The following is a 17,778-nucleotide window of genomic DNA, read 5'->3' as shown; positions in this document are numbered from 1 at the left end:
GCCCTGTCACATCTCCCCCATTTGTCTTCTGCATAGCACATAATGTAAAACTATTTCCCTTGTGTGGCTGTAGTCTGTCCCTGCCTGTAAGATGTACGCTCTTGTCTTGTTCACTGTCATTCCCCACTGTCTGGAACAGAGCATGGAACATAATAGGCATTTAATAAATATTTCCTCAGTGAAGGAGTGGATCCCAGAGGAAGAGGCCAAGTGTCCCCAGAGTGGGGAGCACATGTCCAAGAAACTGCATGGGACGGAGGGGGATGCAGCTGGAGACTGGTCATGACTGAGTGGCCAGGACTGGGAAAGAACCCAGGAAGCCCATGGGGCTTATGGTGCCAATGCTCATTTTGCTATGGCTTTTACTCAGTTTACTTTGTTTCGTGTTCATCACCAGAAGCTGCTGTATTACTAGCCCCAATTTACAGATGAAGCAGTTGAAGCTCAAGTGTTTACATTGTGTATCCAAAGTCACACAGCTTCTAAAAAGAATAGGGCTGGGACTCTACATTCCCATTTCTCCTCTGTGGCATGTGTCCTCCCAGAAGGTTGGAGAAAGGTCTTAGGGGCCTTGTCTGTCTCCCTGGAGTCACTCACAATCACCCTTCTGAAAGAGCTTTGCCTGCTTGAAATGTCAGTGAAGGCAAGGCACGAGCAGAAGGCTTGCACGGACCCCAGGCTGGTGGGTGCGATGGCCAGGAAAGAGAAGCCAGGAAAGTGGGGCCAGCTGCTTGGTGGGCAAAGGAAGCGTGTGCAGAGGTCAGGCTCATGACTGCAAAGAGAGGTTCCTGGAGGAGAGCTGTCCAAGGAGGCTGGACTCATCCTCCAGGATGAGAATGACTAAAGGCTTGGATTCAGTCCTAGCCCGGCACCTGGCAATACATTTAGCTGTCCTCCTCTATGGGATGGAGATACTAATGCTACCTCCCAGAATTGCTCTAAGAATGAACCCAGCCCTGTGTGTGAGAGTGTTTTACCTCCAAGGGTCGTACATGTATGCTTTGGTGAGGACCCATTTGGCTTTAAAGGTTAGGAATCCATCTCAAACTGGCTCAGACTCAAAAGGGAATTCATGGATTCTTGGAATTGAAAGTTAGACATGTGGGGAGATGGAGTTTCCATTGTGGCTCAGCAGGTTACGAACCTGACTAGTATCCATGACGATGCAGGTTTGATCCCTGGCCTCGCTCAGTGAGTTAAGGATCCGGCGTTGCCATGAGCTATGGTGTAGGCTGGCAGCTGTAGCTCCGATTTGACCCCTAGCCTGGGAACTTCCATATGCCGCAGGTGCAGCCCTAAAAAAAGAGGAAAAGAAGAAGGAGAAAGGAGAGGAGATATTGGCTTCAGGAATGGCTGGATCAAGGTGATCTAACAGAATGAGTCCTTGTCTCTTTGTTAGTGCTCCTCTGTGGGGGTGCCCTTCTTAGGCAGGGTCTTGCCAATGATCGGCCATCAACCACTTGTGTCAGGCCACTGTGCTGACAGACGACCAACCTCAGCTGGAAGGGAGCATCTCCTATATAAGCTTAAGTCCCAGGATTGATTCTCACTGGTACAAACTGGGGCCCCAACCTGAACCAACCACAGTGAGAGTGGGAAGCCAGGATACTGAGATCTTTGGCTATCCCTGGAGCCAGGGAGTGGGACCAGCTCCATCTGAATCACAAAGGCAGCAAGTGGTGGTGGTGGTAGAGGTTCTCCAAGGGAAAAGGGAGGCTGCTACCAGAAGAGAGGATCTGGGTGCCCAGCTGGCAAATAACAGATGTTCGCAGCAAGACCAACGGTGGCCTTCTCACCCTCCCAGCTGGCACTGTGGAGCTGTGCTCTAGGGCTCCAGGTTGTGAGGCTTTGGAGCTGCCCTGCAGGGGCTCAGAAGAAGCTACTTCCTCGGTGTTGAATGGAAGACTTGTGAGTTAAACAGAATTGTTCCACGAATGTGAGTTGTAAATTTTGAAAACACCCTTCACATGTTAGAGATTATCTTCATGTGGCTTTAGAATTGGAGAGGGGTGAGGAATTTCAGGATTAGGGAACCAAAAAGGGTTTAGAAACCACTGCCCCCCCCCCTTATAGTCATCACTATACGATGGCAAGAAAAATGAGTTCAAGATGCAGCTCACGTGGAGTTCCTGCTGTGGCCGCAGTGGGTTAATGATCCGGAATTGTTTCTGTGGTGGCACGGGTTTGATCCCTGGCACAGTAGGTTAAGGATCTGACGTTGGCACAGCAGTGGTGTAAGTCACAGCTGCAGCTCAGATTCCATCCCTGGCCTGGAAACTTCCATATGCTGTGGGGGTGGCTGGGAGAAAAAAAAAAAAATGCAGCTCATGTCATGTCACTCCTCTGCCTAAAGCCTCCACTGGCTGCCCTTCGCTCTTAGTGCAGTTTCCCCTCCCTCCACCTCAAGGGCCCTTGGGATCTGGTCCCCGCCCTCGTCTCAGACCCCACTCCCCACATCCCCTACTGCCATCCCCTTGTGCCCCAGCCACACTCCCTTTCCTGCAGTGGCACAAACACATCCAGCTCGTTTCCTTCTCACATGCTTTGCACTTGCTGTTCCCTCTGCTGGAAACACTTTCCCCTCAGATCTCTAAGGGGCATTCTCATCACTCAGGTCTCAGCTGAAACGTCACTTTCTCAGAGACCTTTCCTGCCACACTTTTGTCCCGATGCCCTGCACGCCTTCTCTCCTCCACTCTCTCATTTTACCCCTTTTATATTTTTCACCATCTGGAATTATCTTGTTGGTTTATTTATTTGCTTATTTATTGCCAGTCTCTCTCCTGTCTGACACCTCCATTGGAATCAGAGCCAGGAAAGAGGGATCTACACCCAGCACAGGGCCTGGCACAGAGTAGGGGGTCAATGAATACTTGTTAAATGAAAGCGTATATGGTTGGACAGATGGTTGGTGGGTGGTGGATGGGTGGGCGGGAGGATGGGTGAGTAGATAGATGTGTGGGCTGGTGAATAGGCAGTTCAGTGAGTGGCTGGGTGGTTAGATGGGTAGATCGGTAGGGGGTGGATGGGTGAGTGGATGAATAGATGGGTGGGTGAGTGGATGAATAGATAGGTAGGTGAGTAGATGGGTGGATGGGTGGGTAGATGGACAAGGTGGGCTGAGCCCATGCCCTGTGTAGTTCTGTCTTCACTCTCTAACCTGTTTCTTGCCCTTTAGACCAGGAACTGACTTGGAGCTCTAGTCGATAAAGCCCCTCGGGGCTCCCTACTTTACACCAGCTCAGGCACTGCCACCTCAGTGCCACCTGTTCTGAGTTGCTGAATTCACCTGACTTCAAAGCCCATTAAACCGATCATTAGGAGGTTAATAAAACCCTTTCCCCTGCGTGGACACACTTCCTCCCCTGCCTGCTGCCCATCAGCTGGGTCTGCCTGTCACTGTTGCTAGGAGCTGGGAGAGAGTTCAGCGGCCCCTCTTGCAGCCTGGCAGGTCATACAGGTGAGCTGAGCAACTTTGTCCTCACAGCAGCCCCCAGGGAGGATGTCCCTCAGTCCCCACCCCTCCCTGGCTGTTCTTGGAGGTAGAGAGTGGGAGGCAGCCTGTCTCTTTGAGGAGCATCCCCCCAACTGAGCTGGGGGCCCTGTGAGGTTGACGGGAGGTGGCCTCTGCAGTGGGGCTGTGGCAGCCTCATACACACAGCCCCAGTGTCTCAGTGACAGAGGCTGGGGCGGGGGTGGGGGGAACTGTTACGACATTAGCTCACTCCAATCGCCAAGGCGTATTTGGTCTAGGCAAGCATTCAAGCAGTGACTAGTGAGCCTGGGGGGGCGCAAGGTGGACCCACTGGGCTGAGAGTCCACTTTCAGGGGATGCCTGGAGGCAGGTCCCAGGTCACTCTGAGCATGAGGTCCAGAGGGCGAGGAAAGCTCCTCTCCTTAACTGGAAAATTCCATCTCGGTGAAATCTGATTGAAGAAAACATCAGTTTTCCACATGACTGCTGAGGGGTGGAAACACACACACTGCAAAATGAAGCCTAGAGTAAAAACCCTATATTATAAAAAATCTAAAATCAAGCAAACCACATCTAGGTATATCAACATATGTACCTGTATACATGCAGAGAGAGACCTGGAAGGCTATACACCAGACTTTCACTGGTGGTCCCTTCCCTGGAAAAACCTGATATTGGGGTGGGGGTTGCGGTATTTATGGTCTTTTATGGGTTTTTTTTTTTTTTTTTTTAGAAAAGTAAGGAATCCATATTTCGTATGTAAAATTAAAAATTAACTTTTAAAGACTTTTTAGAGCTGATGGTCAGACTTGTCCCCCTTCCCCCCAACCTTTTTGGTCTTTCTAGGGCCGCATCCGAGGCATATAAAAGTTACCAGGCTAGAGGTCTAATCAGAGCTGCAGGCCTATGCCACAGACACAGCAATGCTCAGATCTGAGCTGCATCTCTGAAGTACACCACAGCTCATGGCAATGCCGATCCTTAACCCACTGAGCAAGGCCAGGGATCGATCCCTTGTCCTCATGGATACTAATCAGGTTCATTACCACTGAGCCACAGCAGAAACTCCCCAGACTGGGCCCTTGAAGGAAGCGGCATGAAAAGTTAGGGACCGGCAGAAGAGGGTCCTGGCTGGCATAGGAGCTCCCCCTCCCCCAGCCAACCCCTGGCAAGCTGGGCAGAAGGCAGGCAAACCCTATGAGTGAAGCCTCTCTCCTTGGAGCGTGCCTAGGACCGGGCACCCCTGGCTACCTCCCCACCGGAGCCCTCCTCTCAGCTCCCTCCCGGATCCCACCTCTAGGTGACAGAGGCAGACCCAGGAATCAGCTCCAGGACTTGGGGAGCAGCGAGGGTGGGAGGCCAGTGCCCAAGGGAGCTGGGAGCGTTCTGCTCTACTGATCCCATAATACCAGGGCTGCAGCCTCTCCGCTTCCACCCGGCCAAGTGACAGCGTCCGTGTGCTCATGCAAGGGGGTTATTTTATTAACCAGATAGATTAAGCATCTCTCCTTCTAATTACCAGTTTAATTAACCTTGGCACACAGTATGTACCAACCCCCAAGGGACTGAGTCAGAATTGCCGAGCCGGGTGAACGTCGCCCATCTGCTCTGTGCTAGCTTCAGCTGGCCCTCAAGGGACCAGGACAGCGGGCTGTGAGGACCAGGGCTCCTGTGGTACCAGGAAGGAGCAGAGGGAAACGTGAGCGGGGATTGACAGGAACCACTCAGGAGGATCTGGCTATGGGGGCTGGATCCCAACATGGCCACCTCTTCTGGAAGTGACCTGGGCCACCCCAGTTGGGTGTCCCCAGTGCCTGCAGGGTAGCCATAGGCCCTGGGAAAAGCCTGGCAACCAAATGTCCACCTGCCGCTTACTGAATGGTGATGGTTCAGGTACAGCTTCAATGTCCCAAGCCTCAGTTTTCTCATCTGTAAAATGTGCACAGTGAGACCTAAAGCCTGGGGCAACTCAGGAGGTTTCATTCAGACCACAGAGGTCAAGATGCCTTGTAAACTGCATTCCTTTATTCACCCACTCACTCAGCAATGAATGAATAAATGAATAGGTAGGGAGCGTGCACTCTGTGTTAACAAAAGTAAGCAGTACAATGATGAACAGGGAGAATTTGGAGGCTAAGTTCTCTGGAAACTGGCCAGAGTCTGGCTAAGAACCCCAGAGTCACCCCCATCCCAAGTGTACCTGTAAGTGAGCGTGTGAACACACACACACACACACACACACACTCCTTCCTGACACCCCACACCAGCATACACCTCACAGACACTTGCACAGGACGCAGGGGCACACACATGTTCCTTCACAGCCATGAACAGAATACACACTATCTCAGAAACACGCCTACACATGTGGAGACAACTGGGTTCTCAAGAAGCATGAAAAAAAAAAAACGTAAGGCCAGGGGTGTCACAGCAATAAGAAGTACAGAGGCCCTGGTAAAGGGGGGCTTTATATATTTATTTATTTACAGACTTATTGCAATCCTAACCTAGTCTCCTCTTCGCTAATGCAGTGTTATTGGAGCCTCCGGGTGTTTGTGTGGGAGGGTGAAAACGGGAGCGTGTGTATTTGCATGTGTGAGGAGAAGCCTCGTTGTACGTAGAGTGCGCTGGCGTGTGTGTGAGTCTGTGCGTGTCCGGGTGTGGAGTGTCAGGGTGTGTTATGCGCTCATGCTTCTTAGGACCTTTCAGTAGTGAGCAGTGTTTTTCCACCTCCTTTTCACTATCGCCCCCAGAAGGAGCCTCATAGATATTTTTTCCCTAATCGCCCCCTCTCCGAAATTGTAATACTGCAGATACGCTATCTGTTTACCTACTATATATAGATGTGTGCTTTATCCAGAGAAAGAGTCCAATTTTTTCACCCATCTCCACCCCCAAAGATGCTGCCCCTGCTGAGAATGATGTAGAACAGGAGTTTCTGGCTTCAGGGTCCTGGGACCCCTGACATCATATACTGTGGCTCCCCGTCTAGAGGACCCAGATGGAAACCTCTTAAAATGCAGATCCCTGAGAGCTTCTGTTGTGGTTCAGCAGTAATGAACCCAACTAGCATCCATGAGGATGTAGGGTCCTTGGCCTCACTCAGGGGGTTAGGGATCTGGTGTTGCCGTGAGCTGTGGTGTAGGTCGAAAACACAGCTCAGATCCCGAGTTGCTGTGGCTGTAGCTCCAATTCGACCCCTAGCCTGGGAACTTCCATATGCCGCACCCGCAGCCCTAAAAAGAAAAAAAAAAATTAAATGCAGATCCCCAGGGCACCCCCTGGACATCCTGTAGGAGACCTGGGAAGCAGTCTGGAAATCCAGGTTTTGGCAAGCTCCTGGGGGATTCTGCTGCCCTGACTGAGGGTGGACTCTGGGGTAGACAGGAAATTAGAACCATCAGGGACCATCTGGTCTGAGGGGAGAGGTTCTGGCCGGAGTCCCCACCTAGTCCTAAAGAACTTGGAATCTCAGCCCACAAAGGTTGGGCCCTGGCTAGCAGGGCCTCCTTATATCAGGCTGCCCCGGGGCTCTCCAATGAGGCTGGGGAGAGTCTGGTTGCTGGACCACAACCCCTCCAACTGGCCAGGACTTAGAGAAGGCACACTGAGGAGTGTGTCCCCAACCCCAGGACCATGCAGCTGGAGACTGAAACAAACATTGATTCAAGTGCCCGGAACCCCATTTTCTACTGGCAGAGCCACACTGACATGGGCTTTCCTTCAGGGAGCTCTGACCTCCTAGGGACTCCGTGTCCTAGGCATTGGAAGAGGAGATGGAAGCTTACCTGGGCCCTGCGTACCAGACCGGTCCTGAGATTGGAATGGAAGTTCCAAGCTGTCAGGGACTGGAACCCCCTCTGCGAGTTGCCAAAGACCTGATAGTAAAATCAATAAAAAAATAGAGACCCCATACCTGGCTCTGCCCTTTGCGAGAGCCAAAGGCAAGCTCTGCCTCTTTGCAGAACTGGATCAGTGCCAAGCCCCAGCCCTGGGTGTCCGAGTGATCAGAACACAGGGGAGCAATTGATGCTTTGTGGGCAGTGGTCCAGCATGGAGCTGCCAAGGGGCAGATGGGAGCTTGGAAGAGGGAGAGAGGGGCCATCCTGGTGGCCAAGGCACGGGGTGGGGTGGACTTGGGGGTTATAAGCGACTCTGTGAGGGCATGACGGCAGGAGAGGGGTAGATGGAATGACAGTGGATGGGAGACAGAGATGGAGGGAGCACAGAGAGGGAGAGGGAATGGGGAGGGGGTCACTGCAGTTGGGTGGGAAAGCCAGAAAGCCATCCTTCTCCCTCTCTTAAGCTTTTAAAGGCATCAGAGCATCTTGCTAATTGTTCATCTCCCAGCGACGCTAATGAAATTAACTCTGCAAAATGCTCATCAGGTCATCTGCAGAGGGCACGGTGCCAGGTTTCCACTTGATCCAATCCCGTCCTCCTCCTCCTCAACTCCTCCTGCCCCTTCCTGATGATTCCCCACCCCCTCCTTTTCATAAGACCCCTCAGCAGGGAACACCTCACCTCCACACCTGCCTGAGAGTGCCTGCTGGGGACACTAGAAGTGGGGGCTGTGTAGCCAGGGAAACCTCTGAGTCTGAGATGCCATAGTACTCATGGAGCTAGAAGGATTTTCTCTGGATGTGTGTTTCTGATTGTGTGTGTGTGTGTGTGTGTGTGTGTGTGTGTGTGTGTGTGATAGCACATATATCATAAGAGCATGTGTCTCTAATAAAACCATTTGTTATACTGAACGTTCTTTCAATCATTCAGCAAACATTTCTGGAGCAGCATCTAGGTTTAAATCCTTGTCCCATCCCTCACAAGCTGAGCGGCTTTAGGCAAATTATACATGCCCTCCCGGTGCCTCAGTTTCTATATCTACACCATGGGGATGATAATAGCATCTACTTCCTAAGGGTTTGTGAGAACTGAAAGAGAGAAACCAGGTAAGGAGCTTAGTCCTGTGCTAGGCACGTGGTGAATCTCCAGAAATGCCAGGCACTATCCTTGGTCCTGGAGGCTGCCTGGTGAGAAGATCTCACATCCTGCACTGAGGCCTGGGAGAGTCCCAGGCACAAAATTCTCAGTAGCATGGGGCTGCAAGGAGAATGGGCATGAAAACAGTCTGTGCAGGAAAGAAATGGGGCCATCTGGAGGTGTTCTTACATGTATATAAATATATAGAGAGAACTTATGTGGGTTTTTTTTGTCTTTACAGGGCCACACCTGCGGCATATCGAGGTCCCCAGGCTAGGGGTCAAATTGGAGCCGTAGCCACTGGCCTATACCACAGCCACAGCAATGCTGAATCTGAGCCACATCTGCGATCCCACAGCTCACGGCACACCAGATCCTTAACCCACTGAGCGAGGCCAGGGATCAAACCTGTGTCCTCATGGATGCTAGTCAGATTTCCACTGAGTCATGATAGGAACTCCAGAATTTATGTGTTTTTATTAACTGTGACCGATATTGATTTGGTATGGATTGATTGCATTGTTGATTGTGTGAATCTGTGTGAGCTGGTGTGGGGAGTTCCTTTGAGTTGGGAGCAGAGACTGAGTGGATGCCGGCATGGTGTCAGCTGGATCCAGAGGACTTGAATGATGAACCAGGATTCAGCCTCTCTCTCTTCTCCAGGCTCTACTCTTCTCTGCCCAGGCTTTAGCCTCAGGCATGAGCTCTTCACACGAAGCATCCCAGGATCACCTCCTCCCTTTCTCCAAGTCCAGCAAGAGAAGAAACTCTTTTTCTCCTTAGTTCCAATAAAAGTCCTAGAAATGAGGCTCAATAGCTTGGCTTGGGTCATATGTGTATCCTTGAATGGATCACATGGCTCAAGGAATCATGGATGCCATGTGTCCTGAAGCCTCTGGAACTGGGGTAGGCTAGCCCCCCATGAATCTCATGTACTGATGGCAGGGAGAGGTGATCCTTCAAAGGAACGATGGGAAGATGCTGCTTCCAGAAGACAGAAGCTGGATGCTGAGCAGTGGGTAGATATGAATGTTGGGATCAGGGCAGGGACCACCAAGAGCTAATTTGGGGTCACCAAGAACAAGTCCTTCCTGTGAAACTAAATTCCTGTTTGATTGGGTTATGGGCTTGGTAGAACAGAGCAAAGCAGGATGCTCATGAGTTTGGTGCTCTGCAGGGTATTTCCATTAACTTTGTGGAGGCAGCAGCAATATGTGAGCTGAAAGATGGTGTGATCAGAGGCTTCCCAATGGGATGAAACAGAGAAGCTGACTTAGTGTCCAAGTGCAACTTGCAAGGTAATGCGGAGTAGAGAGCCGCTGGGCTCTGTCCTTGGTCTTGTGCTCAGCCACCTGTTTAGTAAGGACTTGATTGAAAGTATATACGACTTTCGAGTCTCATCTGGGAATGATAAGAAGCTGAAGAAAATGGAAGTCCCCTGCCCGACAGCCTCCACACACTGAGAGGGCTCCATATGGGAAAGAGGGATTAGATGTAATTCACTGGAATAGAGTCGAGATGAGTTGAAGTCTCTGCATTTAAGTTTGGAAAGCCAGCGACACAAGGTAGATGGGTAACACCCCTGGCACCAGTAAAAATAGCTGATAGGGGAGGGGGTTGGAGGTGGGGTAGGGTGGAGCCCTGGTAAAAGCACAGATTCTTGACACCTTCCAGACACACTAAATCAGAATCTGGAAAGGGCAGGGCCTGGAGATTTGCATTTTAATCATCATCACAGGAGCTTCTGGTACATCTCCAAGTCAGCCATGGCCTCACCACAAGCCCTGAGGTTCCCCCAGTCTGGTGGGCATTAACAGTAGGATGTCACTGCCCAATGGCTGACTGAGACCCTGCCTTACAGTCTACAAGGCCATGTGGGCAGGAGGAGCTGTGCCAAGTGTCTTAAGGAGATGCCTTCAAAGGAGCAGTCCTGCTAGACAGCACCTGCAGTGGTGCAGGTGAGGCAGTGTGGTGAGGGTGCCAGTGAGAGCAGAACTCCAAGGAGAAAATTCAGGGTATACCCCGACTTTGCGTTCTGAAGTAAGACAAATAGTCTTCTGAAACAATGGAAGAAAAGAGGGTGCAGATATGCTTGTTGTGGCTCCAGAAGCTGAGCCCAATGAGGGGCAGATTCCTGCTCCCTCAAGGCTATCACTTCTGGCCAGCAGAGCAGTTGAAACCTGCTGAAACCAGAGAAACGTGAAACCTGTGCCTTGTCATTGGGATATCGCAAGGGGCCACAGACAGTGGCAGGAGGGTCCTCCCTAGCCAGGGTATGGCTCTTCCTTCCCTTCAAATCTTGGGCTCAAGAGCAAAGGAGGTTGGAGATGTCAGAACCTATCTGGTCATCTACCTTTGAGTCTGAGATGAGTTCTTCCTGGCAACCTTCCAATGTGGATTTTTTTTTTTTTTTTTTCCCCTGCAGCATGCAGTGGCTTGATATGGGATCTCAATTCCCAGACCAAGGATTGAACCCAGGCTGCAGCAATAAAAGCACTGAGTCCCAACCACTAGACCCTCAGGGAACTCCCTTATCTTTTTTTCCCCTTTCTTTTTCTTTTTTTTCTTTTGGTCTGGATTCTTAAGTGGAATTCAGGTAAGACGTCCAGTCCCCTGTCTCCACAAGGCTATCCCTGCTCCTCTTCCTGACATGGCCCTGAGTACCACTTAGAAAGGGATGGCTGATCTGAGACCTGAGAGACTAAAAGGAACCACCCATGTGAAGATCTGGGGGACAGAAAAGCAGACAGGAAGGTCTGGAGGTGGGGATGAATCTGGATGCTGGAGAAACAGAAGGGAGGCCACCATGGCCAGAACCTAGGCAGAGTTGCAGAGGTCGGCAGGGGGCAGGTTGTGCTGGGCCTGGAGGCTGTGGTCATCACTCATGCCGCTTTCCACATATTTCAGCAGTGTCTTCCAGACATGCAGTAGGAATACACTTTCTGGTCCTCTTGGGTGGGGCCAGTATCTGGCCATTAAATTGTGAATGGAAGTGACACGTGTCATTTGGGGGCTGAGCCATTGATTGCTGGTGGGTGTATCTCAGAGCTCCAATTTCTTCTCCCTCAATGCTGACCCACAAGGCTGCTGAAAGTGGCTGCTTTGTCAGCCTGGGTCCTAGAGTGGTGATGATCTGGAGCTGTAGACCCATGATGGATATGTGAGAAATCAACTTTTATTGATTTACAGATCAACAAAAGAGAGATTTGGGGACTGTTAGTTACTACAACATAACGTGGTCTATCTTGACTGCTACACAAAACTTCTTATTCCAGGAAGAGAGAGAGCCAGAGAAGTGAGCAGAGCAACCAAGCTGAACAGAGAAGGAGATCCTTTCTTTTCCTGCATCCCCGACTTCATTCCCAAGGTCTAATCCCAGAGCAAAAACCGTAGGAGGAAAAGTAAAGAGCATGGACACTGACATCAAATCCGGCTTGGAATCATCTCGGCTAGCCCTGCAGTCATTGAATAAAGTTGGCCCTGAGCATAAGGCCTTCTCCTTCCCTAAGCCTCAGTTATCTCATCTGTAAGATGGGGATAAGGATATTTATTTAACAAGATTTCTTGTGAGGATCAAACCAAATTATAAACACAGGCAGACATAGCAGAGTCCAGCACACATCATTTTGATATCATCTTATACCTCAGCCCCCAGTCCCAGTCCTTCATCCTCATCTACTTCCCTCTAGGGCCCAAAACTCAGTTCCTAATCATCTCTCCGCACCAGGGGCCCCAAGTTCAGGTCCTGCTACTGTTTTGCCTCCCTCACCCACCTCTTTCCTGGAAGTGAGATGGGGCCACTTGGGCACACACTGCTACCACCACCACCTCTCTGTCTCTCTCTCTCTTGCTGTGTAGATCGGGGCCCCCTGACAAAATGTTTCCTATGACAGAGTTCAAAACCCAGAGCTGGTGGTTATTTACAGACATTTTCATCTGGGCTCACATGAAGGTAAAATTGTTTTTATTTATTTATTTATTTATTTTGTCTTTTTGCCATTTCTAGGGCCGCTCCCGAAGCATGTGGAGATTCCCAGGCTAGGGGTCTAATCGGAGCTGTAGCTGCCAGCCTACGCCAGAGCCACAGCAACGTGGGATCCGAGCCGCGTCTGCGACCCACACCACAGCTCATGGCAATGCCAGATCCTTAACCCACTGAGTGAGGCCAGGGATCGAACCCGCAACCTCATGGTTCCTAGTTGGATTTGTTAACCACTGAGCCACAATGGGAACTCCTTAAATTTTTTTAGTTGAAGTTTTTAAATCAGGAGTTCCCATCATGGCTCAGTGGTTAAGGAACCCTACTAGTATCCATGAGGATGAGGGTTTGATCCCTGGCCTCCCTCAGTAGGTTAAGGATCTGGCGTTGCCTTGAGCTGTGGTGTAGGTTGCAGACACAGCTGGGATCTGACGTTGCTGTGGCTACAGCTCGGATTTGACCCCTAGCCTGGGAACCTCCATATGCTGCTGTTGCGGTCCTAAATAGACAAAAGACAAAAATTAAAATAAAAAAAATTTTAATCAGAAAATTTCATATACAAAGGCTTCTTATTGAAAATTTGGAAGATGTGGCCCCACTGGGCCCCACCCCATCCTCTAAACTGGCATCTGGAGAAGAGCCAGCTGCCACTGTGGGTGAGACCCTGTGCCCAGTCCCCAGAGCTGCCATGGCCTCCTTGACACTGAAGCCCTGCATCTGAAGATATGTATTTGGACACTAGCTGATGTTTTTCACTATAGAATTGGGAGGGAAGCAAGACATTTCTCACAACCCTTCTCTGTCAAAAGTGGGAAACAAAAGACAGACCGAGAGAGGGCCTCGTGTTTCAAGAAATACAGGAGAGCTCCTGTCTCTTTGTAGAAGCGAAGACCATTCTTATATCGCCCAGCGAGCAGCATCGATTTATATTATTGACTGGCCCCTGGAGGCATTTTAGTTTGCGACCCAGCCCTCACCCTTCTCACCCTCCTCCAGACCCAGAATAGGACCCTCTTGTTTTCTAACCACTCTCCCTGTGCACGCTGTGTGCGCGTTTGTCATTTCCTTTCTCCTTCAAGACAACCCTCTGTTTATTTTAACCCGATTAGGGAATGGGGGTGGGGAACAGGAGGCTCTAGCAGCAGTCGCTGCCAGAGGCTCCGGGAGACAACGTGACTTGCCCAAGGTCACAGAGACGCCTAGATCCTACCCCAGATCTCTCCAGTTCCCAAAGCCCAGCTAGTTTCTTTACGCCCACGTCTCCGGCGCCGAGCGCGCTCGGGGCGCAAACACCGCGCGCCCTCTCGGTTGCGCTGTGTCCTAGGGTTGTTTTCCTTAGGCGAACGGCGCCGTGGGGTTAGAGAAATCTTGGGTCACTCTGAGGTCTATCAGGCTACGCGACTGGGACTGCGGGTGGCCCCCAGTCTGGCCTACCTGGGTACCTCTGCGCGCGGGCCAGGGCCCCGGCGCTCTCCCGCAGTCCCCTATCCAAGCCACGGGTTGAGTGGCGTACCGCAACACGCCGATAGTCTCGGAGCCCGGCCAGAAGGCTGGGATTGGGTCGGGTCGGGGTAGAGGACTGCAGCAGAACTCGCCACGGGCACCCCTGCCCCAAGCTGCTCTCTGCAGCTTGGCGCCGCGCCGGGGTCGCCGCAGCCCTAGGCCCCTCCCGGGCCACCTGTGCGCAGGCTAGCGGGCCCTGGAGAGCCCGGATCCGGAGAACCGATCCACTCCGGGTTTCAGACTCCTGGCCGGGTCCCTGGAGATCGCGCGGGGCGGTGGGAGGCCTCCCCGCCCACCACCCCAGCCCCTCCCCGGGGGAGCCTCGGGCGTCTCCGTGAGGGATCCCCGGAGCCGAGGGGTGGCCCACTTGCGCGGCTTTGGGCGGATGGGCCCCTCCTTCCTTCCCCCGCCCCGCCCTGCCGCCGTCCCGCTCCGTTACTCCAGTCCGGGTTTTGCGGCGCCCGCCGGCCCGCTCCCCGGCTGCGGGCTCCGCTCGGCGGCTGGCTCCGTGCGCGGCGCGGCTGGCGCTGCGCTCCGCCCCGGCTGCATTGCTGCGCTCCCGGTACCCAGGGGAGCCACGCGCCGCGTGCGCCCGGCAGCCGGCCGCCCGGAGGCAGCGCAGTCCGCTGGCATGGGCCCCGGGGGCGCCCGGGGCTGAGGCTCTGGGCTGAGGCGCTGAAAGCCGCCCTCTCGTCAGCGGGGCCCTGCGCCCGGCCCGCCCGACCGCCCGCGGCCATGGCCGTCCGGCCCGGCCTGTGGCCAGCGCTCCTGGGCATAGTCCTCTCCTCCTGGCTCCGCGGCTCCGGTGAGTCACGCGCGCGCTCTGGGGAGACTTGCGGGGGACTGTGCGCGCGAACGCTCGCTGCTCTAGGGGTCCCTGACCCGCGCTGCTGGACCCGGCTGGGAGCCCCCCGAGGCCAAACTTTGCGAGGCGGGACGCGGGGGCCGCCTCTCGCTGCTGCGCAGCTTCTCCGTGAGCTTCCCCGGAAGCCTGGGTTCTGCCAAGTCCAGAAGCAGCTGTCAGCGCGTGGGGCTGGCGAGTGTAGACGCCCCACGCCTCCGGGCGGGGGAAGTTTGCTGGTTGCCCGGCCCCAGAACAGGGTCAGGGGTTTAGATCAACGCCCTGGGAGTCTGACTTTATGGGTAAGCAGATTAGAGGGTTCTGACCACATCCCAAATGCCCAGGAAATTGAGGAGGGGGTTAAGATACCTCTTCCCGGCAGCGTCTGCCCCAAAGAGCTACTCACAATTCCCAGCTTGGCACCTGGCCTCTGCCCACGTCCGGAACACAGTGTCCTCCTCTGTCCCCGCCACACTCTCGCACACGCACACACTCAGGCGTGAAGGCGCATACACCAGCCCCCAGCCTTCCCAGCCGGCACAGTCAGAGCGCCAGGGCCCCTGGCCCGCGCGGTGGCTCCTGGCCTCCATGGTGTGTCGCGGCCAGAGTTGTGTGCCGCCAATCCACTACCGCTTCCCCTCCTCCTTTTCTCTGCACCGCCCTTCTCCCTCCCTTCGTGTCTCTTTGGCCACCTTCAGCTACCCCATAACTCAGCCCTCAGCCCACCTCCTGGGGGGGGGGGTTCCTCTGCATCCTTTGTCTGCTCTCCCTGAGCTTCCACCTGGGCTGAGTTGTTGGGGCCTCTGAATCTCTGCCTGATCCCCCTGCTCCCGTGCACTTAGCAGAGCTGAGCTTCTGTGTGTAAGGGGGTGAGGGTGGTCATTTGTGTGATCAAGGGGGCATGGAGCTTGTCCTAGCGATTCTTGCTGCTCTGAGGACCTGGCCGGGCCGGGGCGGGGGCGCCGCTGAGCCTGGCCAGGCCATTGTTAATCCCGGGGGTGTCAGAAGGGAGCACTGGGGTTCCTAAGCTGGGAAGCCAGACTGACTGGCTTTGCATGAGTGAAAGCTGAGAAACCAGCCGGATGATTGAGGCTGATGGCTGTTTCCTTAAAGGGTCTCTACGCAGCTCATCCTGTACCCACCGCTGCTCAGCCACCCTCCTCATCCTGCCCCTCCAGTCCTCCCTCCACCTCATCCCATTCATTCTCTCCCTTGTCATCACCCTCCGCCCCCAGTCCTCACTTTAACAAATCCTTCTGCCCCATGACCTCCCCTGCTCATCCTGACTGAGCTGGGAGGCTGCACTGCCGCTGGGTGCGTGTTCATATTGCACACACGTGCATGTTAAGAGTGTGTGTACATCGCACAGGGGGTGTGGGTTGCACCACTGACCATGGTGAACTGGGAGTGTCCGTGCACCACACACAGGGGAGGTGTCGCCTGATACCCAGGAGGGGCCCAGGGAAATGTTTACTGAGTTGGATGTGAGCAAGAGGTCTGTGTGGTCATATCTGCATGTTGCCCACGTGAGCACGTGTGAGGGCTGTGGGTGGGATGTGTGCCCTGGCAATGACAGGGGCTGGCAGTGTGTGCCGCCTTGGTATGCATGTGGCCAGATGAGCGTGTGTGACGGCAGGCCCGCTGCACGTGTGTGATGGTTGCAAGCAGTTCCTCAGGTGAGCGTGTGGAGATGAGAGGGTGCTGGGTGCTGGTGAGTCAGGGTGCCGCAGGGCGCCCCCCCCCCGGGGGGGGGAGAAAGGGTGCCGCGTGGATTCCTCAGGAAGCTGTAGAGTAAAGGAACTGCAGCCCTAGGTCGTGGGGCACCTGTTGGGGCCTTGTGCAAGGTTGCCCAGGGAGCTGGTGGGTGGGCACCGGTGCCGCAGGGCTGTCTTGGAGCCGAGTCTGCCTCCGGGCATCAACTCTCAGGCCTATATGAGGGAGGGGCTTGCTGAAGGGCATGGGGCCCTTCTTTTCATCTGAGGTCCCTTACTGCTGTCCCCCACAGGCTCTGGGCACATGTGCCCAGCAGGCTGGCCCCACGCTGACCCCGGCTCCTCCCGCACCGCCCATTCAGTTCCTTGGCAACAGCAGCCAGTGAAAAATGTGTCTGTGAGTGGCTGAGGGAGGGCCGGCCAGCCAGGCGGCAGGGGGCGCCGGGGGCCAGCACGACTGAAGCCCTGCTCCCCAGGCCAAGTGCCCGCTGTCTCCTGACATCACACAAAAGCCTGTCCCTTCAGCACTCTCACCTGGGTGGGCCCTCGGCACACACAGGGACTCACCTGTCTCACAGGGTTTCCCCATTCATACCCAGTCACACAGCTGGCACCCGCCTCCCCGCGCCTGTGGGCCACACACACCTGTCTGCCTCCCTGTCTCAGATCTCAGCACTCCTGAGGGGGAGGGGCTCACGGGGAGCTGGAGCTCCTGGAAGGTGGGGCTGAGGGGCACCACGGAGCTGGTGATACTGCCCATCCTGACCCCAACAATCTGTCCAGTGGCTGCTTCCTCCCCCGCCCTCAGGGCTGGTCCTGGCCCCTTCTTTCCACCCCCCAACCAATTGGTTGTGGGGATTGTTCTTAATTCTTCAGGGTTTAAGAGCTACCTTGCTCCCACTCACCCTGCCTTGGGATGGGGTCTGGGTTTGGGGGCTCAGGAAAAGGCTGGTCCTCTGACTGGCCCCCCTGCTTCTCCTTGCCTTTGGTGGGAGGGGCTCTCCTTAGGAGCCTGGGGATTGGCATTGATCCAGGTACCATGGCCCCCCTGCCAAGAGGCACTGGCTTGGTTTCTAGGAGGCCAAGTTTGGCCCCAGCCCCTCTGTCTTAACATCCCTTCCTCCTGCCTCATGCTGCTCTGGGGCCCAGACCTGCAGACTCAAGCCACAGAGTCTCAAAGGCAGGAATTGCCCTCAGCCAGCCAGAGGACACGCAACCTGCTCTCCAGGCAAAAGCCCCAATGCTGGGCTTGGCTGCCACCCGGGAACACATGTAACACACACACACA

General features: G+C 54.1%; 1 protein-coding gene across 2 annotated transcripts in view; it reads left to right on the top strand.

Moving 5' to 3' along the window:
- The window catches only part of UNC5A (unc-5 netrin receptor A), a 65,096-nt gene continuing 61,751 nt past the window's right edge, over positions 14,434 to 17,778 (top strand). Inside the window, exon 1 of one of the 2 annotated variants that reach the window (XM_021084416.1) lies at positions 14,434 to 14,742. In XM_021084416.1, the coding sequence (XP_020940075.1) occupies positions 14,673 to 14,742 (70 nt within the window). In that variant the 5' untranslated portion in view covers positions 14,434 to 14,672. The remainder of the gene's footprint in view (positions 14,743 to 17,778) is intronic. The other variant, XM_021084415.1, reaches the window with a different exon arrangement.

Source organism: Sus scrofa, chromosome 2 (assembly GCF_000003025.6).
Source record: "Sus scrofa isolate TJ Tabasco breed Duroc chromosome 2, Sscrofa11.1, whole genome shotgun sequence".
NCBI classification, from domain to species: Eukaryota; Metazoa; Chordata; class Mammalia; order Artiodactyla; family Suidae; genus Sus; species Sus scrofa.
Note: the sequence above shows the minus strand (reverse complement) of the source record. Positions and strands in the feature narration are given on the sequence as shown.